Genomic DNA, 25757 nt, shown 5'->3' with positions numbered 1-25757 from the left:
AGACATGGGTTGAAGGCAGCCAGCTCATGGTGCTAATTTCCAGGGCAGCACAGGAGGGTCAGAGGCACCGGGCAGTGGGGTAGTGGCTTAGCCTGCCTGAGAGTGGGGGGCGATGGTGGCAAGAAGCCAGGGCAGGGCAGCCGGCCTGCAGACCTAGACGAGCCCACCTCCTCCGCATCCCTGGGAGGCCTCCTTCCACCATCCTTGCCTCCCGCCCTCTGAGATTCCTTCTCCACAGGACCAGATGCAGTCCCTGCTTCCAGGCCAATGAATAAAGCTGGTGGAAAGGGACTTTTCCTCTTCCTCCCACTCTTTTAAAAAACATTTTAATTCATTGGAGAAACAATGTTATGTCAACATCAAGCGCAGGCCCAAAGTCCTAAGGTCAGCCTTCCCGAAACCCACCACCCTCAAGAATCAGCCATTTGCATTTCCCACTGTTCCTGTCCAGGATTTCAATTTCTGCATTCGAAGGATTCTTACAATTTTGATCAGAGGGTGGTTATAATTTTGCCCTGCTCCCCTTGGTTAATATTGGATGATGAGCCATTTTCTATGCTGTCCTCATAGTTGTGATTGTGATGCTGCAGAACGTCCCAGGGAGTGGATAGAGCATCTTCCCCATCTCTTGCCCACTACCTTCCTGCCCTGGAGCACTTGGACATCTCTGAGCTCAGTGCCCCTGAGGAAAGGGTGAAGCACCACAGCAAGTGCCATCGCACATGTCATTGTAGCATCCTTTATGCAGAAGCCCCTTCCTGTAGATTGCCGGAAACTGAATTACTAGAGAAGGGGCTCTTTTTCTTTCCTGCAACAAAGCCTAGGATTTAGTAGATACCACGTTGGCAAAGTGTATTCCCATCTGGGAATTATGGAGGCAGAGTCTCAATGAGACTCAGACTCTGCAAACCCAGACATTTTCTAGATGATTGTTCTCAACGTGGTTTTGTCATCACCTCCTCATCCCCCAAGAGGCTTTTTAGATACTTTCTTTATTATTCTCTACCCATTATATTAAATACTAACGAGTAAGATTTTATTGGCTAGGGCTGAGCTTTGGAGGGCCACAAAGCACTGTGGTATGTGAGATTTCTAGCTCCTGACAACCAGTTTTCACCTCCTGGGGATGATTGTCACTCCTGCTGAGAATGCACATATATTTTTTTAAGATTTTATTTATTTATTCATGAGAGACACACAGAGAAAGGCAGAGACACAGGCAGAGGGAGAAGCAGGCTCCCTGTGGGGAGCCCGATGCGAGACTCAATACCAGGACCCTGGGATCATGACCTGAGCCGAAGGCAGATGCTCAACCTCAGAGCCACCCAGGCGTCCCTGAGAATGCATGTTCCAAGGCCAGGAAGAAGTTCTAGTCCTTACTGTCACCTTAGCCATCAAGACTGCAACTCCAATAAGACATCTTTGACTCTTTTCAGGAATCAGCCAGGTGGATCACCGGCCAGGTCTTTAATGGGGTTGGTGGCCACAAGAGAAACCTTCCTGGAATTTCAGAGAGAATTTCTCTCTGTGTAGAGAGAACCATAAAGAACCTTCATAAAGGAGATTCCTCAAATGCCTGTGTTGTCAATCTCATGTGTAAAGGTGCTCATGACACCCCAGGACAAGGAGGGAATGTGGCTGGTAGGAAAACACTGTGATGGGTGGGGTATGATGAGGTGACTGGTAAGTCATGGCTGAGGCCATCCTATACCAAGAGGTGTGTCCACAGCTGAGGGTGCATCCAGCAGGAGGCGGAGTTTGTTCTTCTCCAGTGTCGAGGTCATGAGCTCTAACACAAGTGGCATGTTGCTCCTGTGGCTGATTGGACAGAGGAGGAGGGTTGACTTTAAGTGACAGCCAGCCTCTAGTGTGGGAGGGTTGTGTTGCCTAGTTAAGGATGATGCAAGTGGCTATGTCTGCAGAACTGGTTGTTGATCCAAACCAAGGCAGTGGATCACCTGCTGCTCAGGATCTGCTGAGGTTGATGCTGTAGATGAGGATGACAGCAGTCTGCAGGGACTGGGATGTGTGACCCCCCCCACCCTCCCGTCAGATGGTGATTGTGCTGTGGCCGTCTTCAGAATGGTCATGGTGCGCAGCTGACAAAATGAGCAGCGGAGATGTGCTGGTGTTCATTGCTTTGCTGCATCTTCACTGGCAGAGAAGAGCCCTGAGTCCAAAGCATCTGGTATCAGCTGGATGACCCTGGGCAAATCACTCAGTGGCTCTCTGAGCCTCAGTCTCTATATCTGTAGAATGGGGACAGTCACCTTTGGCTTACCTCCTCCACCTGGCCATCATGACAGTGAAATTCAGTGAAGAAATAGAGTGTGTGGCTAATGCAATTGTTGGCATTATTAGTGACATTATTATCTTGTCTCTTGGGAAGACGTGGTGCTGTGCATGTGGCCCTGCTTCAACCCTGCAGCCTGTATGTGCCCATCATGGTGACGGGAGCCAAAGCTATGGTTCCCTTGCATGCCATCTCTCCACGGATGGTGGATTTCTGCTTTTGCTCTGTTTCGGACAAGAGTCCTTTATAGTCAACTCCCCCCTTCCTCCCAAGGGTAGCCTGTGCTCCTGTGACTAGCAGAGCCCTCCTTACCTCCTTTTGGTAGCTTGTGTCATCCCCTCAGACCAAAGCTGTCTGTCTAACGAACTCAACTTTAAATGAAAATTTGGGAAATAACACATATCTAATTTGACTTCTTTGTCAAAGCCTGTTCTCCCCATCCGTTCACCACATGACCTCCCATTATCATGGCTTCCCTCCACCCTCTTAGCACCGGTGAATTGGTCATTAGATTACTCCCCTCTGTTGCTGCTCTGTAAGCTCCAGGAGGGTGGGAGCAGTGTCTTTCCTCCTCCCAACATCAAAGATGTTTATTAAATGATGAGAAAAAATTGATATTCAGTAATAAATATTTATTTAGGCAGAGTTATGGAGAAGTTTCAGTCTGTTCCTTAAAGGATCTGTAGTCTAGTGAGGAGACAAAAAGAAAACAGGAAACCACAGTAAAAAGGTAAGACCACAGCCAAGGGAGGTGAGACCACAGCCAAGGGAGGTGAGACCACAGCCAAGGGAGGTAAGACTACAGCCCAGGGAGGTAAGACCACAGCCAAGGGAGGTGAGACCACAGCCAAGGGAGGTGATAATCACGACCCAAGGAGAACATTCCAGGCAGAGGGGATAGTGCTGGTGTGTGGGGAGGGTGAAGGTATGCAGGGGGGCTATGGGAGGGGAACAGCGGGTGGCTATCTTGGGGGTTCATCATGACTTAGAACCTCAACTCCATTTTGGTTTTCAGTTGATGAAGGTTGTGAACGAAATGTGCCCCAACATCACTAGAATTTACAACATTGGCAAGAGCCACCAGGGCCTGAAGCTGTACGCCGTGGAGATCTCCGACCACCCAGGGGAGCACGAAGTCGGTGAGGTTGCTCCTCTGTGATGCATCTGGTGCCTTCTCCCAGAGCCAGGAGACAGCTCACCCGTGTGAGAACATTCATGAAACAGGCCAGGAGCTCTCCACACACCACTCTCATGTAGACAGATTCTGCAAACCTTGGTTCTGTGAAGCTCTTACCTCGTGATAAGGGCTGTTGACTCATTTAAGCCAGAGACACCTTGCTTTTCTCCAAATGAACCACATTTAGTTCTGTTCTCCAGCTCTTGGGCCAGTCACACTGACCAGAGACGGTCAGGACAGAATCCTTTTATAGAAGAACATTCTGGACATAAGTCATTAATGGCTTCAGTGAGAAGGACATCCCCTAAATTCCTCTTTGATTTAATTCTGTTTTTGAGCATCTCCTATCTTCAGCCATTTCTCATTCACTTACTCCCAAACCTGGATCTTCTTCTGGGTCAGAGAAGATTCTCTGGTTTTCTTTTGGGTAAATCTGTGAGTCCTTTAGAAACCCACTGATATAAAAACAAAACAAAACAAAACAAAAAAACCCACTGATATTTAAAAATGTCTGAGATTTGTCTGCTTCATTCAACTTTATATTTGCCAGTATTTCAGCAGTTCCTCTTAGGGTTTTCCTTGAAAGGGTCAGGGTTTCATCTTCAGGTAAAATCACATTTCCTAGGTTTGCCAGAGAGAGAAGTATTGTTGGTCTGTACTGAGCGTGATAAGCTCCAATGCTGGAAAAGCTGAGCCCAGAAGAGGAAAAACTCAAAACTGTGTCCATCCTGATGTCCCCTGCTGAACTGTTTTCTGCTTCTGTTTATCTATCCTTGTGTCCTTGTGAGATTGAATAGGACCATCTTTTGAGAAGAGTGATTGCCTCCCAAAAGAGAAAAATAATTGCTATGGCTTGTGTTTAATTTGTAAACTTTAAACCCTAAACACTGTGTTCCTTTATCTATTCTTGCTAAATAAGAATAAACATGATTACCCAAGGGCTAGTATCATCCAGATTTTTCTATACTTTTTATTTTCTTTTCTTAAAGATTTTATTATTTATTTGACAGAGAGAGAGAGAGAGAGAGAGAGAGAGAGAGAGAGAAAGCAGGGGGAGGGGCAGAGGGAGAGGGAGGAGCAGGAAACCTGATGCAGGGCTTGATGACAGGACCCCGGGATTGTTACCTGAGCTGAAGGCAGCCACTTAATCAACTGAGCCACCCCGGCACCCCTACACATTTTCTTACATACCTATTTGGGAATTTAGGAAAATTGTAGTGATATAATTTGGGGGGCCTATTTGTAAGAAGAGGCAGGATAAAATTGTAAATTTATATTACTCAGAGATTTTTTTTTTTTTTCTAAATGGTGAGGGCTCTGCTGCTAGAAGCATCGATATGACCCTGTATTTCTTCCTGTCTTCGAGTAAAGGTGAGCCGGAGTTCCACTACATCGCGGGGGCCCACGGCAATGAGGTGCTGGGTCGGGAGCTGATGCTTCTGCTGATGCAGTTTCTGTGTCAGGAGTACTTGGCTGGCAACGCCCGCATTGTCCGCCTGGTGGAGGAGACCCGGATTCACATCCTCCCCTCCCTCAACCCCGACGGCTACGAGAAGGCCTACGAAGGGGTAATGACACTGCTCCCCATGCCTGGGGCAGCACTTAGGCCGCCAGCGCAGAGCACGATCGGCCACAAGTTGATTTCTGTTCCATATCACTGGCTTCCCTTTGAGTGTCTCTCTGCTGAGACAGGGAAACCCATAGGGTTTATGAAAAGATGCAAAGTAGGAATTGAGAATAGTGGGCACCCAAGAGGTGGACATCCAACAAACTGGAAAAAGTGAACATGAAAGAGTAATATGGGTTGCATTTTCAGTGATCAGAATAGAATAGAATAAAAGGAACACTGAACATTGATAGAGCACATAATCAAGGCAGGCCCTCAATTCAGTTATTGCCTATAATCCTCTCAGTGCTCCAAGAAGAGTTGTTTTTATTATTCTTGTTTTTCAATTTCTTTAAAGATTTTTATTTATTTGTTCATGAGAGATACAGAGAGGCAGAGACATAGGGAGAGGGAGAAGCAGGCTCCTTGAGGGAGCCTGATGTGGGACCCGATCCTGGGACTCTGGGATCATACCCTGAGCTGAAGGCAGATGCTCAACCACTGAGCCACCCAGGTGCCCCTCTTTTGATTATTCTGATATATTGTTTACATTTAATGTTCTAATTATGACATAGAATTTGTGTAGGTCACAAGTATGTATAGACTATTATTAGTATTAAATGGGAATAAAGTAGAAAACTGTACTTGGTACCTATCACACACAAGCCTTATAATACAGGATTTTGGTTGTGTATTGGCACAGAGTTGGTTAAGGATTTCCAGTGCCCGATATACCAGGCCAGGGGGCAGGGGTTTGTGAGCCAGACTCGTGGGCATGGCAGGGAGAATGAGTTAACGTGGTGGTGGTTGCCTTTGCAATGCTGGACTCTTAGATTCATTCCTACTCCAAGTTTCATCTAGCCTAGAAGCTCTCAGTGGAGGGAAGAGGAGGGAAGGGATGTAATACTTCTTGAGTACTGCCCTGTGCCTGGAGGAATGCTCTGCATTCCCTCTTGGAGTGATTTGGCGGTGTCACCCACCACCCACCAAGTAATAATACTGGGTGCCATCTTTGGGGCAGAGGACGTGTGGGGCTCAGAGACACACCCAGATGGGGATGGTGGGCATGGAGACAGGGACATTTTGTGTGAGAGAAGTCTGGAAGCCCATAGGTCCCTCACGTGTGGAATTGTCCCCCAGGGCTCAGAGCTGGGTGGCTGGTCCCTGGGGCGCTGGACGCATGATGGCATCGACATCAACAACAACTTTCCTGACCTAAACACGCTGCTCTGGGAGGCAGAGGACCGACAAAACATCCCAAGAAAAGTTCCCAACCACTACATTGCGATCCCTGAGTGGTTTCTGTCTGAAAATGCCACGGTGAGTAAAAATACCCCATCATCTGCAGAGCAGCGGAAGGCCAAAGTTAACACCCACTGGTATTTGCAGAGGATCTGACATTTAAGAACAAGACAAAACCATTTTTTCCTTTCCTTTTTTCTCTCAAAGTGGGGAAGTGTGCTAGATAATAACTACCTTAAAGCCAATATTTGTGGCTATTCTTCATAAGAGAGCGATCATTGAATAAGATTTCTTCACAACCACACAGGGTTTCAGAAACAACACAGAAAACCAAAAGCCCTGCCCTGGAGTTTTGCATGTTGGTTACTGTAGTTCCTTAGTACCCTCAGCATTGCTAGTGCTATGGACTTGCTATGAAATTGTCCTTAGACCCTACTAATTGCTTGAGAAATCTTATTTTTCTTTTAAGAAGTCCCTGTGGATTATTACATGTTGTGCTGCTTTGGAAGGAGAAAAAAAATGCATTGCATGAGAAAGGTTTCCTCCAAATTTTCTGGTCTTCTTTTGCAAAGCCTGTGTTGTGGGAGAAATAATTTTCACAATATTTTGCATGCCTTTTATTGCCTCCCCTGCCCATAGTCACCCACCTCCTTACCCCTGACCTCTGATTGTATATGTCCTTCAGGAGATCTGCCTCGATTGCTTATGTGAGTTAGGGTTAAGTTCAGTGGGAACAACAGGAAAACCAAAAGGACAATAGCTTGATGAGGTAGAGGCTTATTTATTTTCACATAGAAGAGCCCTGAAGGCAGATGATGGGAGCCTGGCCAAGCAGAAGCCCCATGAGCATCAGGAACCGATAACTCGTGTATCTTTCTGCCTCTGCCATGTTAGCATGTGACTTCCGTTCTCAAGGTCAAAATCCAAGATTGCAGTGGGTGCTCCAGCTGTCATGTCTGTGAAGGAAGAGGGGAGAAAGAGTTGAGAAAAAAGAAAACAAAAAAGAAAATCCTCCTCTTAGACAATTCCATGAAGAGTTATTCCTAGATTTCCTACATAAGACTTATGCTTAAATCTCATTGGCCAGAATTTAGTCAAAACATGCTATCAACCCACTGCGGCGAAGGCTGGAAAATGCTGTGTTTTAGGCAAGCACATTGCAAGCTCAAGAAAATAAAAATAAAAGTAACTGGCTTCTTTTTCTGAGGAATCAAGGGAGAAATAATGAATGGATAGAAGGCAGCTCCCGTGCTCTGCGTGGGGACTCCAGCCCACCGCATGCATGGGTACCACTTGCTGGAGGAAGGCCAGCATGGTTGCCTCAGTTAGTTATGTGCAGGATGGTGTTATCCAGGCCCTCAGGAAGCAACCAGTCAGGTGATACAGATAGACAGTGGCATTATCTGTAGTGTAGTTAGGGTGCCCATGGGCAGCTTGCGGAGTAAGGGTTCAAGGCCTCTGAGTCTTCTGCATCCTGTCTCATATTTTCTAATTCCATCCTATACAATTCCCCACCCCCCCACTTTTCTTTCAAGTTAGCATACTAATGACATCTGGGAAAGCTCAGAATTCAAGTGATGTTATAATTTGGGAACTCTTGGACCAGAATTGGAATATGGTTGTCAGTGTTCTTGGCCCTGAGGCTATGAGAAATAAGGAATTGTAGAGTGTCCTTGGATATCAGTCTTTCCTTTAAGACTACAATTTAGCTTTCTGATCTTGTTTTTTGGAAACACTGAAAGAATTACACAGATATGCTCCCTCTAACATCTTTTTCAGGTATGGTTACATTAGATAAGAAGTCAGCAAAAATAAAGACTTGACTAGTAGTCAACAGGCTTGACAGGGATCTCTAAGAATTCCACAACCACTAAGTAGGTAATGATATATTCTTCTGAGTAATCCTTGGAGCATTTTCAAAAATTGATGATGCTCTGGGCTGTAAAGGAAATCTGAACCAGTTTCAGAGAATAGTAGTCAGACTGCAATGCCTCACCAACATACAGTTCCACCAGAAGAGTGTAATAAGGTTAATGAAAATATCACCATGTCTTTAGAAAATTTAAAAAAAAAACTTCTAAATAATGAGTCATATTAAAAGATTTTACTGGCAACTAAAAAATAATTAGAACCCAACAGTAATGAAAAGATTGCATATCAAAGTTTGTGGAGTACCACAAAAACTCCTGTGTTCTCAGTAATTTTATACCTTGCCATGATTATATTCCAAAGAAAAAAGGTTAAATATTAGCTAAGGAAACTAGCAAAAGAATAACAGAAGAAACCCCTCAAAATGTATTAAAAATATTGTGATCAAAAACTAAGAGCAGAAATAAACGGAATGATAGAAAAACCAAGAAAAAAATAAAGGGATTTGTCTGTAGAAAGAATGATTTGCTAAGATTTAATAATCATTCCCAGTAAAATCTCTTAATGAAACTTTCTAATACAGATCACTAGTTACAGGGTGAAGAAGACTATTTTAAATGACATTAATCGTAAAATAAAAGATTAATAAACTCAACTACATGGAAGTAGGAAAGCTTGCTCATCAAAAATTTAAAAACTGTAAGAGACAAGCTAAAAACTGAGAGAAGTTATTTGCAAATTAGGTAGTTGCAAAAGAAATAAAAGTTTAAAATACATAAAGAATAACAAATAAGAAAAATATGAACTGCTCCATAGAAAAATGTAGGTAAAAGATATGAAGAGGCAATTTGTGGAAGAGGAAACATGGTTAATAAACATGAAAATATGTTCAGCCTTACTAGTACTAAGGAATGCAAATAAGAGAACATTTTACACCCACTGGTTGGCAAATTAAGAAGTCTGACAGTAGCTGAGCGTTGAAGAGGATATGGGGCCAGTGGATCGCTCATGCATTGTGGGTGCAAGTGTAAATTAGCACAGTGACTTTGGAAAATAATTTGATTATCTTGTAAAGTGGAATATGTGTATATCCTATGACTCTGCGGTCCCACTTCTGGTGGTTTACACAAGATAAAGCAGCACTGTTCAGTACAGCAAAAAAATTGAAAATGACCTGTATGCCCACCATCATAAGGACAAATAAACGATGACATCTTCATACTGAAGTAGAAAAGACTGAGCTACAGCTTTCTGCAACAACATGGATAAATCTTGGAAACATGAATTGAGAGAAAAAAGGGGCAGAAGACCACAATCAGTATGGTTACCCCCCCCCCATTTTTAAATATCAAAAGGAGGTAAAACCAAATAATGTCTTTTTAAGCATACACATATAGGGTAAAACAAGGGAGAAAGAGTGAGAATCATATCATCCAGGACACACTGGTTGCCTCCGAGTGGGAAGCAGGAGGATGGGACAGAGGGAATCACATATTACATAGAAATTATCCGTTAAATCAGGTTTTGGGCACAGATGGTAGGTTTATGGGTGTTTGTTGTATCAACATAGGGAAGACGACGAGCATGGACCATGGATGATACTGTGTAATGAGCCACGTTCTATGAGTAGTCCCATACAGGGCCACTGATGTGTTTAGGAATGAAAACAAAACTTAATGAATCCTATCAAGTCAATGTCATTCCTTAATCAACGTTCTATACTGCTCAGCTAAGCCATGTCCAGTGTTTGTTTCTTTTCCGTTATCAGTTTTTATTCTGCTGGAATTCTCTTCATAGGAATCAGAACTTAGGATAAATGATTGAATTTATATCAATATTTGACCATGGCAGGCTTTCTAATTTTGTACCTAACATTGTCCCTTCCTCCCTTCCTTCGTTCCTTCCTTTTTTTTTTTTTTTTTTTTCTGTATTGTAACTTTTTATCATGAAAAATGCCAATCATACAGAATTGGAGAGAAAGTTTGCAGGGCCCCCGTGTGCCCATCTCAACTTAAACACCTTGTCAGCTCATGTTCCATCTACATTTGCACCCACTATCTCCTCCCCCTCCCAGAATTACTGAGGCAAATTCCAGAGTGGTGTCATTTCATTGGCAAATATTTCCATAAGTATCCCTGAAAGCTCAGGGTCCCTTTTAAAACCATGAACAATTGCCATTATCATATCAAAATCGAATGTTTCTTAGTATTATGAAATATCCAGTCAGGGTTCACATTTGCCCTATTATCTTTCTCTCTCACACAGGTTTTTTTTTTTTAAGATTTATTTATATGAGAGAGAAAGAGTGTGAGTGAGTGGAGGAGGAGCAGAGATGGAGGGAGAGAGAGAGAATCTCCAGCAGACCCCCCACTGAGTGCAGAGACCTGACATGGGGCTCGATCTCACGACCTCGAGATCATGACCTGAGCCTAAACCAAAAGTCAGACACTTAATCAACTGAGCCATCAGTCGCCCCTCTTAGAGTTTGTTTAAACCAGGAGCCAACTAAAGCTCCCTCGTTGTGATGGGATATGTCCTCTTTCCAGTCTCCTTTAACCTATAGTTTTCTCCTGTTTTACTTTCTGCCTCTTATCCTGGCAATCTTGCTGTTGTTCAGCTCATTGCGTATCTCAGAACAGCTGGGCTATAAGCCACTAGATTAGATCGTCTTGTAGCATTTTCCATTGTGTGAGCGCTGCCAAGCGTATGTTTGCCATGTCGTGTAACCTGTTCTTCTGCGTTTCCTGTAAATTGGCAGTGAGATTTAGACCAGACTAGGCTCGATGGAACAGGGGTTGTTGGCAAGCTGTAGCCTGTAGGTGGGCCACTTGCCGCCCAAGCTTGTTTGGGTAAGTGGTGTTTTATTGGAACCCAGCCCTGTTCATTGGTGTATTGTCTCTGGCGCTTCCCCTGACACAAGGACAGGGTTGAGTAGTTGGGACAGGGACCATGGTGCCCTCAAAATCTAAAGTATTTCCCATCTAGTCCTTTATAGAAAACAGCTGCCGGCCCCTGGATTTTAGAGGCTTGGTCATATTCTGGGAGGATATTTCTCCTTTAGGTGTATGTTCTTCCCTCGGGAGACACATTACATTGGTTTTCTCTCTTTCTCTGCTCTTGTAGCCATGGATGAACAGGCCTGGCCCATTGGTTCATTGGCGTTGCCAAGTGTTGATACTCTAACTTGGTCTTTCCCTCTGAGCATTAACTGGAGTATTCCTACAAAAAGAAACTTCTCTGGATTTCTCTCTGTCTTTTTAAATCCATGATCTGCATGAAGTCCAGTTTTCCTAGGACAGATATTGAAAGTCTAAATTTTGCTAAAAGTATTCCATGAAATGGTGGCTCTTCCAACTGTGCCCCTGTTTGGAAAGTAGAGAGAGAAAGCCATTTCCTTCCTATTTAATCTATCAGCGCATGTTTAAATTCACCATATTCACAGGTGGCAGTGGAGACCAGGGCTGTCATAGCCTGGATGGAGAAAATCCCCTTCGTCCTGGGTGGCAACCTACAGGGGGGCGAGCTGGTGGTGGCGTACCCCTACGACATGGTGAGGTCCATGTGGAAGACACAGGAGCACAGCCCCACGCCTGATGACCACGTGTTCCGCTGGCTGGCCTACTCTTACGCCTCCACTCACCGGCTCATGACTGATGCCAGGAGGAGGGTATGCCACACAGAGGACTTCCAGAAAGAGGACGGGACTGTCAACGGGGCCTCCTGGCACACTGTCGCCGGAAGTAAGTCTCTGGTGGCCTTGCTGTGGTGGAGCCAGAGGGTACTGGACTCCTGGGCCAGTGAGGGACCCAGCCCTCCCTGATCATTTGTTAGGGGTGTAGTAGTAACTGTAGCCTGCCTTTCACAAGGCGCCGGCGCTCTGCACAGACTCCTCCTTGTTCCTTCCCATAGTCTTGGGGTGTGTGGCTACTCCCTGTTTTATGAATGAGATCGTAGGGGCTTGGATATCTGAAGCAGTTGCTCCAAACAAGAAGGGGGACAGAGCTGGGTCTCTGTGTCCCTGTGGCCGGCTCTTAGCCACTGAGCTATTCGGATTCTGTAGGGTCAGAGACAGTTTATGTGGACCTGGAAGAAGTATGGGACCAAGAAGCAAACCGAGCAAAGGGGCAGAGGGCATGTGTGTGTTGGTGCTGGGGCCAGGGTGTTTTTACCCAGAGCCATTCCCATCATGGGGACGTCCCGTGCTGTAGGTCCCCAGAAGGGCTGGGTATATTGCACTTGGGTGTGAAGTGACTCCAAGCTGCAGGTGTGTCCTGAGGCTCGACGTGTGGTGAACACCGTTTCACAAATCTCCCAGCTGCTGGAGGTCAGCAGCCTGGCCTTCCAGGCAGATCAGAACATCTGGTCAGAGCCCAGTTGTGTGCAATGCAGGAAATATGTGGTCTTGCTCCTGGCCTCCCTAAGGGACCAGAAAGGCCTGCAGCAGGGACTTTAGGAATTCCTTGCAGTAGCCACAGAGGACCCCAGGGTCCCACTCAGGATTAGCTTTCTTTGCTGTGTCTGGGCCGCCCCCGCCCAGGGCTCCCCAGTGAGGAGGGATGAGGATGTCACATTCCCTAAGGTCCCTCAGCTCTGAGATGGCAAGAGCCCAAGCATAATACTCATTGCCTTATTTTCTTGACTTTGTGGGGGTTGGTCAAACTACCAATGAATTTGAAAAATGTTCTATGTCAAACAGACCTAGATTCACAATTCAGTTCATCACTCGGATGCTGCATGACCCTGGGTGAGCTCCTTTCTCTCTTGGAACCCATTTGTGAAATGAGTATGATGGTAACAGTGAAGGTGGTGAGCCCTTTGTGACTGTCATGAGGCTCTCATGGGTGGTGGGTTTGGAATGTTCCCCAGCTAGCTTATCAGACGCACACAGCTATGACCTGCTCCTACGTCCACCTTCGTCCCCCCTTCCAGTGGGATGCTCTCCATCACACCTCTTACTCTGTTCCCCTAAGTAGCCATCCTATTATTTCCCTTTGCTAGATTCAGCCTTCACATATTTTTCAGATATGTGTCTGTGCTTGGGGAAAAACATTAAAAGGTAGCAAATAGATTTGTGCCTATGGCCACGTTTTCACATGTACATAAAGTTTGCCATTTTTTTCTTGGCCACCTACCCAGCAGAGGTGTTTTATTTATTTGCCATCATAGTTTTGCCTTATGCAAAATAAATGCAAATCCCTGTCAATCAATATGATTTTCTAATGGCCAAAAACCATTCTTTCTTTGCAATTCTAAACCTAAACATCTGCAACAACCTTTATGTAAAATATTGGTTTATTTTTCATGACCACTCTATGTTGGGTATAGACCAAGCTGGATTCGTTGGCGTCCAGTCAATAGTCACGTTCTGAAAAGTTGGCAGCCACATAATCACATAGGCAGCATTTGATTTTTTCCTATCAATTATGTTTTCCATTATTTCAGGGACTTTTGTGGCAGAGCCATGTGGCGGCTGGAGCCTTCTTAATCACTCTTCCTCCTGGCGGTGTGAGGAAGTGTGCAGATTCATCTCTTTGTAGATTAATGAAATGTGACTTCTGATTCCTTCCCTCCCTCTCCACCTCCGCTCCATCTTTTTGTTCGGTTCTTGCTCGCTCATTAGCCGTGAGTGACAAGGCATTAGTTAATGGAGATGGGGCAGTTGAGAGCAGGCTTCGGGAAAGCTCAAAACACACATCATTTGTAGTGATGCCAGACCCCCTTTGTTCCTGGGCTGCCATCCCGTGTCCTCTACCATCCTGTCCCCACAATGAAACACGTGCTGAGCTAGTGGTGGGTGCCTGGGTCTTAAGGAAGGCACAGCTCTGTGCTCCTGGAAGAAGCCTCCATGGTAGGATTCTAGACCAAGAGAGCACAGGGGAACATCTTGGCCCAGGTTGTGTGGGGGACTATCTGGGTCACACCACAGCTCCTTGCCTACATGTAATGCTATTGAAGCCATTCTTCACCAAGTATTCTCAGCTCACCCCATTTGCTGTAGGACCAGAAGTCAGCAGCAAAGGTAGCCTGGTTCAAGCTTTTCCGCCCCCTTCTTCTGGCTTCTCAGCATTTCACTGATTCCTCTGGCACTTGTAGTGCTTTGAAGACACATTGCAAGGTGGCAGGCCTGCTCCAGAGTTTCTTATGTAACATTGATTTGTTTCCACACCAACAAGACATAAAAGGTTGGGAATAATGAAAATTTTATGTGCACAGAGGCATCCAGCCATCTCAGTGTGTGCCACCTGTGCTAACTAGTGGACATGGTGTCCGTTGGCCATGTTGTGCCCTCTTGTAATTCCATACTTTGAGTTCAAGTGAATGAGTTGACATGGCATTTGACCAACCTTCTTCAACCAGACCAGGCCCCTGTGAAGGGTGTTTCATTAACGTGACATGGTCCCACCCCTTTATACCACAGCTCTCTGTCCTTGTTTTATCACAAATGTGATCAAAGCCCCATCTGATGACATGTGAGTGGTTCAAATCTGGAATCCGCTAAAGAGAGTGGCTGTGTGTTTTGTACCATTTTGCCTGTGACTTTAGCAATTAGGCAGAGATTGATACAGAACTACTCTTGACACCCAAAGCCGTAATTTTTAATCAGGTCTTTCCATTGGAGCAACGTATCACTGAGCATGATGGTGAGGTAGGCAAGAAGGGGAGAAGACACATGCCTAGGGCTAAGGCTGGTTGGCGTGCAGGAGGACCTGCTCCTTTGCTCAGGCACCACAGAGAAACCCAGCACACCCAACTCTGCTGTCTTAGCCTTGACCCTCAGAACCCAAGGGGGTGGCTCGTGGAGGGGCCTCCTGCCAGGTGTGTGCTTCCTATGGTCACTCACAGCATAGCTGCACTGTGTTCTTGCTAATCACCCTGTTCCCCAAAACAAAAATGTCGGGAAGAACTTTATGCCACCTAACATTCATTTCTTCACTTTGCAAATTTTGGGTGCTATAATGGGGTAAATGTTGTTCCCACCCACCACCCACCACAAATATATGTATATATATATACATCTGCTTCCTAATCTCTGGAACCTGTGGATGTGACCTGGTTTGAAAAATGGGTCTTTGCTTGTATAATTAAATTAAGGGTCTCAAAGTGAGGTTATCCTGGGTCACCTCGATGGGTCTTAAAATCATTGACAAATGTCCTTATAAGGGACAGAGAAGGCCATCTGAAGATAGAGACTGGGATCCTTAGTGATGCAGCCACAAACCAAGGAACACCAAAAGCTGGAAGAAGCAAGAGAGCTTCCTCCCCTAAAGCCTTGGGAGAGAGCACAGCCCTGCCAATCCCTTGATTTCAGACCTCCAGACTCTAGAACTGTGGGAAGATAAATTTCTGTGTTTGAAGCTCCCCAGTTTGTGATCGTTTGTAACAGCAGCCCCAGAATATTATCACAGGACCGACTCCACGCCAGGCTGGGCACCTCACTTCCTGTTGCAGTAGTGTCAGGATGTGAGAGATCCATCTGCTCTTAGGCTCGGTCGGTGAGTGTGTTCACCCTGCGGCCTCCAAGCAGCCAAGCTCTGGAGATAAGAGCAAGGTCTTGTCTTGGCATCGCACACACTGAGGTTCAAACCCTGACTCTGTCTCTTTCCAAACACATGGTTCTAGATACATTTCCTAGCTGTTCTCTATCTCAATGTTCTTATTTATAAAGTTGTGCCATGCTGTCCATCTCTCTGCTAAGTTTGTGGTCAGTGGGTGCAGAGCACTAAGGACAGGTCCTGGCTCATGGGTGGCACTCAGCAAAGAGTGGAAGGTAGGGGTGGCTTGTGGTATGAATGAGAATGGAACACTGTTATAGAACTAGAGCTGAGAGCAGCATAACTATAGAGAGAAACTTTTTAAAAAATATTTTATTTATTTATCCATGAGAGAGAGAGAGAGAGAGAGAGAGAGAGGCAGAGACACAGGCAGAGGGAGAAGCAGGCTCCATACAAGGATCCTGATGTGGCACTCCACCCCAGGACTCCCGGACATGCCCTGAGCAAAGGTAGATGCTCAGCCACTGAGCCACCCAGGCGTCCCATATAGAGAGAAACTTATACCCGTAGAATCCGTACTGTTAATTCATGGTAATTTTATTCTAAAAATAATGCATTAAACTGAGTTTAATAAGCAGAATTTTATCTGAAAAGCACTTATTTTCATCTTCCTTTTGTCAGAGATGTTTCCATTTAGACCTGTCTTCCCCGTAAACCTTCCTGGCTGTATCCTCTCCACTCCTGTCCCCTCCCCTCCCCTTTGCTGTAATTAATTTGATGTCTATAGGGGATACTTGATACCTCCTTGTTCAAATGAGGTGTTCTGAATCCTGTTCTTGAACATTCTCTCTGCTTCCCTTCTGCCACTTTGAGCACCGTTCAGTGACAACATTGTCCGGTTGGCTTGGCAGGTCTCAACGACTTCAGCTACCTTCACACAAACTGCTTTGAGCTGTCCATCTACGTGGGCTGTGATAAGTATCCACACGAGAGTGAGCTGCCTGAGGAGTGGGAGAATAACCGGGAATCCTTAATTGTGTTCATGGAGCAGGTGAGTGCACATTGCGATAGAAGCTAGCAAAGAAATGGGGTTGATTAGGGGACTGAGAACCTGAGACCAGATTAGTGCTTCGGACCGTGGCTGCCATGCTGGGCTGGCCCCACACAGTGTTGGAAGAACCACCATCTCTCTGTACTTGATCCAGCCCCACAAGTGAGCCATAAGCCTGTGGTGACTCACACTGGGTCACGGTGAGCATGACCAGATGCTGCCCTATGGGGACAGGGTGATGTGTCCAAGCCAGCATGCCCAGCCCCTTGTGCTAGGCTGCTAGGGTTGCATAAAAACATACCACCCAGGGGGGTGTAAGCAACAGAAATTACAGTTCTGGAGGCTGGAAGTGAACATCATTCCAAGGACCCCCCCTTGGCTGGCAGATGGCTGTCTCCTCCCCGTGTCCTCACATGGTCTTCCCCCCATGAACACACTCTCCTGGTGTCTCTGCGGGCCCACATTTCCTCCTATAAGGGTGTCAGGTTGGATCAGAGCTCACCCCGGGGGGTGTTTGGCTCACAGCCTTCTTCACTGTGCCCATCAGGCCGGGTGAGTCGTGAGCTCACCCCGTTTCTTGTCATGTTTGCTGGGCAGGTCCATCGCGGCATCAAAGGCATGGTGAGGGACTCCCATGGAAAAGGAATTCCGAACGCCGTGATCTCTGTGGAAGGTGTCAATCATGACATCCGAACAGGTAACTGAGTGTAGATGATCTGTCTCTCGGGAGGGAACGTCTGTTTTTTCGAAGCATTTCACTCTGGTTAAAATCACATGTCGAGTGCTGGAAACTTCTCACTGAGAGCTGAATGATCATCTCCTTCTTCAAATTCCCCATGGCGACCCTCGAAAGCAAGGTTCTCCACCTGTGCTTCCTGGTTTCTCCCTTATTCAGATGAAAACCAGATGCCAGAGAGGTGAAAGGACCTGCTGGTGGTTTAGGAGGCAGGTGGGGCCTGGGTTCGGGTGTCTGACTCCCAGCCGGGGGCATGCTCCTGCTCTCTCAGGGTTTCCCCACTGCTGTGAAACCCGTGTAGCTCTCCCCTGTGCCCAGGACTGTCATCACCTGGGACAGCGCTCTGTGTGTCCGGCGGGACGTGAGGAAATGGTGACCTTGACTGTGACAGGGGACGTGTGCAGCACGATGCAGTGACAGATGCATGGGGAAGAGAATTGGCTAGAGGCCTAAGGCTGGTTGTCTGCAGGAGTCCTGGTGGAGATGGTGTGTCCATGAGCCTGTTGACACCCCCACGCAGAGGGTTTGGGCCACCCGGGAGACTCTGCAGAGCACCGTGTCAGAGCATGGGTGGGTGGCTTTGCTTTGGTGTCAGCTGCAGTGAGCAGAGCATGGGGCCCTGTGTTGGTTTCCAGTGGGCATTGTGACAAATGACCATACACCTAAAAAATAAGAAATGTATTCTTTCACAATTATGGAGGCCGGAGGTGTGAAATCCTGGTGTCAATGGGCTGTGCTCCCGCCGGAGCCCCCGGGGAGGACCCTCCCTTGGCTCTTGCAGCTTCCTTGGCCGTGTCACTCCATTTCAGCCTCCATCTCTGTGGCCTCCTCCTGTGTCTCCTCCTCTCTGCCTCTTACAAGGACACCTGTCATGGATTTAGGGCCCACCCAGGTCATACAGGATGATCTCATGTGGAGATCCTTAGTTATACCTGCAAAGATCCTTTTCCCAAATAAGGCCACATTCCTAGGGTCTGGGTGGGAGGTTGTGGGCTGCTGGGGGCCATCATTCAGCCTACTCCAGGGCCTTCCCTGGGCACAGAGGACAGACTCAGCAGCAGGAGAAGGGAAGTCATGATTGCCAGGAGAAAGACCTGTTCAGCCCTCGGACACGCTTGAACAACTGGGATAAACAGGGTATGAGGCCGATTCAGGAAGCTTTTAATGTGGCCTGAGCTGAACCTATTGGTTCAAGAGCTTACACTGTATGGGATGGCCAGTGATTCCAGGGTGGAGGAGGTTCCTAGGTTGTGTGACTTTCAGATTTAAAACGGGGACAATCCCAGAGAAACTGGGCCAAGTCCATCTTGCTCCTGTGTTCCCCACGTGTTATCACCTGTACAGCCAGTGACGGCTGGAATGATCTACAAGGTGTCGATGGGGAACAGAGATTCGGCCTTGGTTCCACCCCACACCCCACTGTCAGCAAATAGATGCCGTATCTAGGCCCGCTCACCGCCTCCTGGGCTGTTGGCTGGTCTCATCTGCAGCCCTGCCGGGGTCACTGCGGTCCCCTCCAGGCAGGCTTCTCCTACGTCTGCCCTCACAGCCCCGCAGACAGGGTGAGCTTGTTACCAGCTAAGTGGGTGATGTGCCCCTTTCTTGAACCCTGCAGGGGTACCCCAGAGTCCTCAGGGTACCCTCTCAGCCATACAGGATTGGGCTACCGGTGACTTCCTAAACCTCTTCTTCTGGGGTCACCAGCTCTCTCAGTTTGCTCAGGACTGCCCCCATTTAAAACTGAAAATCACGAGTCCCAGGTTTGGTCAAATAGGAATAATTGTTCCTCCATGCTTTCTACCCCTTCCTGCACCCCCGCCAGCTCCTTCCTTGAGGACTGAGGCTGCACATGGTGGTCAGGGGGGTCCTCACTCTCCCACCTCCTACCACCTGAACCTCCTTCCCTCAAGAATCCCTTGGTTCCTTCCTCATCCCCTGTAGGTCTTTGCTCAGTTGTCACCGTGTCAACAAGTCCCGCCATGGTGACCACCTTTGCTAGCATCGCACACCTGCCCCTACCACCTGCCGATTCCTCTCTGCCTCCTGCCTTCTCCCCTAGTGCCTCTGCATCTGACGTCTGACACTGTGCCGGAGAAGCTAGGACCCACGAGACTTATGGTGTTTCTGCCCCTCCCCCACTGGCTCCTAGACCAGGGATCCTTGAGGCTTTTGTGCCTCAATGAAGTATAAGCACACTGCCTGGCACATAGTAGGTGCTTAATAAATGTTTGTTGAATGAACAAACGAATTTGAATGAATGAATGAACATGACATGGTGTTTCCGGGTTGCACAAAGAATGGCTGAGCTGGGATTTGAGCCAGGGGCCTCGGACTGCAAATGTGGTGCCCCTGCCCTTGCCCTCATGCTGATCCTCCTGAGGGGACAGGAGTCTCTTCTCCAGACTGTTCACATACATTAACAGACCCGGTCCTCCCAACAAACGCTTCCATTTGACCTTGGAGGAAAAGGAGCCCCTGGGACCTTATGATGGGCTAGGCTGGGATTCAGACTCCAGTGCCAGACTGACCTGGCTGCCTGCTGACGTGCCTGGTACAGAAGGCCAATTGTCGTTTAAATGGGGGAAATGTAGCTGACGTGCCAGGAACTGGTAGACCGCTGTGTGATGCCCTGACTCGCCTTCATGTTTTCTGAATCTCCCTACCGCTTGTCCTTGGGGATCCTTGAGCTTTCACACTATGCAACATGGCATTTGGTACAGAGCCTCCCTTCACAGGCATCCACGGATCCGTGCGTTCATTCACTGACTCATTCATTCATTCATTCATTCAGCAAATGCAGATTCTGAACTGGTAATGGGCAGGATCTCCGCAGGATGCTGGCGATCCTTATGAATAGAAGAGACTGCTGCATCTGGCTCCGCATAGGACTCGTATTTTAAGCATTACTAACAAGCTGCTGTAAAAGAATGATTCACAAAAGAGCCTAGAACATTCTTGGGACTATTAGTACTTTGTACACGCAATGCGAGAAAACAGGAGGGTTTTAAATGGGGTGGGAGAGAAAGAGTCCCCTGAGCCCCACAAGCCAGAAGAGAGTGCTGTGTGTGCCTAATGAGCTCTGAACCTCAAGCCTCTATGATCACAGAGGCGGTTTGGATGAGCCCATAGGAGCCGCCTCCCCCTCTCCCTTTATTTCTCCCCTAAGGTAATTTCCCAGTGTATTCTCGTAACTGATGAACTCCGTACTCTACACATGGTTACTTACTGTATTTGTTTCGGTGCTTGAAGTAGCTCTGAATTTGCCTTGATCTCTCTCCGAGGCTTCTGCAATCTGACAAGTTTTATTTCAGGAGGGATTTTGCATTAAATCAACAGGGGAATTGAATTCCAAGGAGTGAGAAGTTAGTAAGAGTGCTTTTTAAATGCATGTAAATATGTTGGCCAAACACCTGACTCAGAGTGCTCCATGACTGCCCTATGTCTGGTGGACACTAACCTGCTAATGACTGGATGTTTGTTAGCACCTGGGTTGTCCCACCGACCACCATGCTGAGCGACACCGAGCTGTGTACTGTCTTCCCCCTGCAGCTCCACAGAACATTCACCCTTTAACCCAGACCAGATCACCCCATGGGATAGTCACCTAACATGCTGACCCCTGAATTTCATGAAGTAGATGATTCTAGACTTTACTGGTGGTCGGGGGAAGAAGCTGGGATTACAAGTAGAGCCTTGGTGATAAATGTGGGGAAAGCCTAACCAAGGACTTTTAGGGGAGAGGGTGCATGGCCAGGCAGATGAGAGCATTGAGCTCTCCAGGTTTCAGAAATGGAGACTTGCAGAGTCCAGAGCTTACACCCCTTCTTCAGATTCTGTGAACCTAAACAAATTCCTGATGGTTTTCATTCATCTTATTGTGCACCTACTGTGTGCTGGCCTAGAGATACAGGCAAACAAGACGGATACGGCCCCTCACCTCAAAGAGTATGCATTCTAGTGGGAGAGACCTATAAGTAATTATAAAAGGAAATCTAAAAGTTAATTGCAGGCTATGGTGAAGGCCAAGGAAGAAAGAATTTGAATAGTATATAGAAACTATTGGGAAAGTCAAGGAAGCTTCCCTCTCTGGAGGGTGAATTGCATCGTGAGGCTCAGGCCATCTTGACTCCCCAACAGAGAATACTTGGCGGGCTCTTGCCTTCTGAAAAGCATGAGATGGCATTTCATTTCATTGAAAAACTCGGATTTTTACCAAAGGGAAGACTCAGGGCGCAGCGCCCAGGAACTCTGAGCCAGCCACCTGTGTGGTGGCTACCCCGACCTCCCACACTGGGTCCTGTTTACTGGTAAGCAGGCCACACGGATGTGTGGCAGACAGCTGCCTACAGAGTTCATTTTTCACAGCATGTTGTGTTCTTGTGAGCTCACTCAATTGCATGGAAATGTCTCGGGTGAATCAAGATGGTGATTTAGACCTGGTGCTTCAAAGTGTCATATGTGTGTGGGAGATATATATTCACGCATGCACATACACACACACACACATACAATCTCTCCCATCTCTTAGAAGACTTGAGGGCCTGTGTAGACAAACGACCCTTGCCCAGGGCCTCCTTACACCTTTCTTCTTTTTCTTCTGGCACCAAAGCTTTAGACCAGGTGGGACACTGAGATTGCCATGAGAGAGAGACCCAGACCTGGCTCTGGGAGACCTGCTGGCTACTAGCTGTGTGACCTCGTGCAGGACGTTTACACACCCCAACCCCCAGCCCCTGGGCATCAAATCACTCATAGGAAGGCAATCATTATACAACCCACATCAGAGGTTTGCTTGGAGGTTCATCAGATCAGTATCTGCCCCAACCTTCCGGGTGCCACGCCCTCCATGGGGTTTGCTGGTCACCCCTTTTTTTGCCTCAAAGGCTCATTTAAGATCAGAGGTCTAAGTGTCCTTAGCAGGTTGTAGGCTTCTGGGGAGGAGAGCCTTGCGTGGAACCTCTCAACACAACAGAGATCTAGCCTAGAGCGAAGGATGGACACGGGGCCCATGATGTACTTGTTGGGTGGCTGACCAGCTGTGTCACTGGGGAGGCGGGGGCTCAGCCTCACACCACCAGCATGTCTGTGCTCCAGCAACTTCACATTTTCTTGGCCGCAGGGCCAGGGAATGCAGATACCAGGCTTCCTCCTGGGCCATTTGGCCCTGGTCCCCCGTAGTCTACTATTTCTCTTTTCAGAAGTCAAGAGCCCCACCCCTGAAAAGAATTACTATTCTGTATTTATAGACGTGCAAAGAGGAGGCCAGGAAGCCAGGCACTGATGGCTTTTCAAGATGGCATTTTGTGGTGAGGGCACAGCATTTGGAAGCTCAAGTTCATAATGAATGGCGTGTATTGTCACAGAGAAAGGCGCGTGAGTGATCATTTCTCCATCTCCACTCACGTGTGTTAACACTGCGGGGAGCCTACACCCGGGCCCTCTGCCTGTTAAAACCATTAAGGTGGCTTCCACAGAGGAAAACATTCAAAATGCATTAAGAATTTGCAAAAAAAAAAATAAATAAATAAAAAAGTTGCCTCTGCAGAGGCTCAAATTCCGTACGGCCAGCCTCTGAGTCTCTCTCTGGCCAGGATGCTGGTCAAGGAATAGTAGCAGGTCTGGTGGTATCTGCCTTGGAAGAGGACCGCTCTGAGCTCCCCTACTTTCTCTTGACAGCCAGCGATGGGGATTACTGGCGCCTCCTGAACCCCGGGGAGTATGTGGTCACGGCCAAGGCGGAAGGGTTCACCTCGTCCACCAAGAACTGCATGGTCGGCTACGACATGGGGGCCACGCACTGTGACTTCACACTCAGCAAAACCAACCTGGCCAGGATCCGGGAGATCATGGAAAAGTTCGGGAAGCAGCCCATCAGCCTGCCAGCCAGGCGACTGAAGCTGCGGGGGCGGAAGAGACGACAGCGCGGGTGACCTCCCCACACTGGACACCTGCCCTGCACCCCTGCAGATTAAATCACCCCCAGTTGTAACTCCGTAGAGGACTCGCCCCCTGTAGTTTTCTCTGTAGCTCAGAAGGCCTGAGAGAATGTGTTCATTGCAAGGCTGGTCCCGAAGGGAGGGCTGAAAGCTTAGGATATATATATATATTGCCTTTGTTGCATTTATCCAAATAACTTGGACAGATCAGCAGAGAAAGGCTGGTTAGGAGTGAGAATTGAGCAACTCAGCCTGGGAAATCGGAGGCGGAGAGCGGGCTTGCCGGCTCAGGGCCTCCTGGCTGCACAGGAGGGGAAGCCAGTGCTCCCCCCTCTTGCTTGCGTGACAGCAAGAGCTCCTGGTGCATTTGCATTTTGTGTGGCTCCGATTGCAGCACTTCCCGGGCCCTGCGGTCCCAAAAGTTACCATTTGAGATGCTCGTGGGCCTTCCCCTCGCTGGCCCCGGGACATTCTGAGCTGCTCCAGATTCATTCCACATTCTGTGGACAATAGAGACATTAGCAAGTGAGCATCAGTGAGCCCCTTGAATCAGTTTAGTTTCCCTTTCCACAAAGGACTGTGTTTATAAAAGGAGAAAAGTGCTGAACTAGATCACCAGTGGTCGGTGGGCAGTGGAGTGCAGTGGTTCTCATTCATTGCCTACATGCAGGGCTCACAGAGAAGCCCCAGTCTCCCTGCTGGTCCAGCAGCACCCCCAGCCCTGGGTGCTGAGGCAGAGGAAAGCGGGAGGAGCCGCCCTTCCAAAGGGAGTCGATCCTTCAGCCTCTTTGACCTGCAAGAACTTAAGGAGGGCCAGGAGGAGGCTGACTTGCCACTCTCTCTCTGCTCAAGACGTTCCTCCTTTCATGGAAATGAGCACTCATAAGTTGGCGTAGCATCACCAAGGGAGTTATTTTTGATGTGTGGAATGACAGACCTTCAGATGGGGCCAAATGTGATGAAAAGCTCTTAGAATTATCTGTGGAATATTGGTTTGGGCAGGGTAATTGGATGACCCTATAATAAAACAGATTGTCTTCTTTTTATTACTGTTGCCACCTGGGCAGAGGTGGCCCTGGGGAGAGTGAGAAAAATAAAACAAGCAAATGGTGAGATCCTTCCAGCGTGTGGTTTTCCTGGGCAGATGCGCAGCCACCCAAATGCCATGCCCCACTGCCTCTCCCTGGGGTCAGTGCCTCCAGAGGCAGTGCCTGCCTAGGGAGGGGTGTCCTGTGCCTTCCTCCACCCCGCCCACCCCCCAAGCTTGGTACTGGTGCTGACAGCTGTGTGTTCCCTGCTCCCCTCCCAGGAGAGCCACATGCCTGGGTAAAGTCATCCTGACGCTTGGGATCCGCTAATGACTGCCGGGGATGCCAGCGAGCATCTTTCCAGAAAGGAACCTTATGCAACTCTCTGACAGTCTACACCGGAGATTGCAAATGTTCCTTATAAAGGATCAGATGGTAAATATTTCAGGCTCTGCGGCCAGTTTCTGTTGCAAGTACTCAACTCTACTGTGGTAGCACAAAAGCAGACCTGCATTATGCACAGAGGAGCGAGCATGGCTATATTTCAATAAAACTTTATTTACAAAAGCACGTAGTAGTTAGATGTGAACCCCCGGGCTGGGGCACGACTAGCTGACCCCTGCTCCAAATCAGCACCATGCGATAGAACTTTCTGTGTTGATGGAGATGTTCTCTTCCCGCGCGAGCTAACACAGTAGTCACTAACCACGTGTGGGTAGCGAGCACTTGAAATGTGGCTTGTGCAACTTGGGACGGAATTTCTGGTGTTATATCATTTCCACCCATTTAGATTTCACTTGTAACAGCCATATGAGCTCGTGCAGCTCTCCATCCAGCCCACGGTAGGAAGAACTTAGGTGGCGTCACCAGTTGGGGTAGGTGGTGATGTGGATAAAGCCCTTGAGGTGATGAACCTTCGGAAGAGCCGTAGCCGTTCCCAGCGCCTCAGCAGACCCGATTTGTCAGGGCCCCGCGGTGCCAAGATGACTCAGTCTAACTGCCGGTGACTAGCGCTGTCCCCTTCGGGCTGTTGGTGACACGCTCTGCTGTCTGCAGGCCTGCCGTCAGCCCTGGCCCCCTGATAGGCGTCTTGGGCTTGCAGGCGAGGGCTGTGGGCTCTCGGCCTGTGCCCTCCCCACCCCGGTGTGTGACCTGGGCCCTGGCGGCCTCTCTACCATCCCATCTGTTCCTGCAGAGGGAATCGTGGGGCCCAAAGGCCAGTCTGGCTGTGGTGTCCACTGATTTCTGGTGAGAACTGACACTGGATTCCTCAAGGCTCGAACACCTTTCCTGACCTAGTTCCCAGAGCTTCTCTGCTATGTGACT

The 25757-nt window shown here is 47.9% G+C and overlaps 1 protein-coding gene across 1 annotated transcript in view; it reads left to right on the top strand.

The window, feature by feature from the left end:
* CPXM2 (carboxypeptidase X, M14 family member 2) overlaps positions 1–24516 on the top strand; it is a 127943-nt gene extending 103427 nt beyond the window's left edge. Inside the window, exons 8-14 of the mRNA XM_049103208.1 lie at positions 3309–3437; positions 4847–5038; positions 6217–6396; positions 11630–11927; positions 16592–16731; positions 17329–17428; positions 23144–24516. Of these exons, the coding sequence (XP_048959165.1) occupies positions 3309–3437; positions 4847–5038; positions 6217–6396; positions 11630–11927; positions 16592–16731; positions 17329–17428; positions 23144–23397 (1293 nt within the window). The 3' untranslated portion in view covers positions 23398–24516. The remainder of the gene's footprint in view (positions 1–3308; positions 3438–4846; positions 5039–6216; positions 6397–11629; positions 11928–16591; positions 16732–17328; positions 17429–23143) is intronic.
* Positions 24517–25757: the final 1241 nt, after the last annotated feature.

Source organism: Canis lupus, chromosome 28 (genome assembly GCF_003254725.2).
Source record: "Canis lupus dingo isolate Sandy chromosome 28, ASM325472v2, whole genome shotgun sequence".
Taxonomy (NCBI): domain Eukaryota; kingdom Metazoa; phylum Chordata; class Mammalia; order Carnivora; family Canidae; genus Canis; species Canis lupus.
This window is presented reverse-complemented; position numbering and strand designations above follow the sequence as displayed.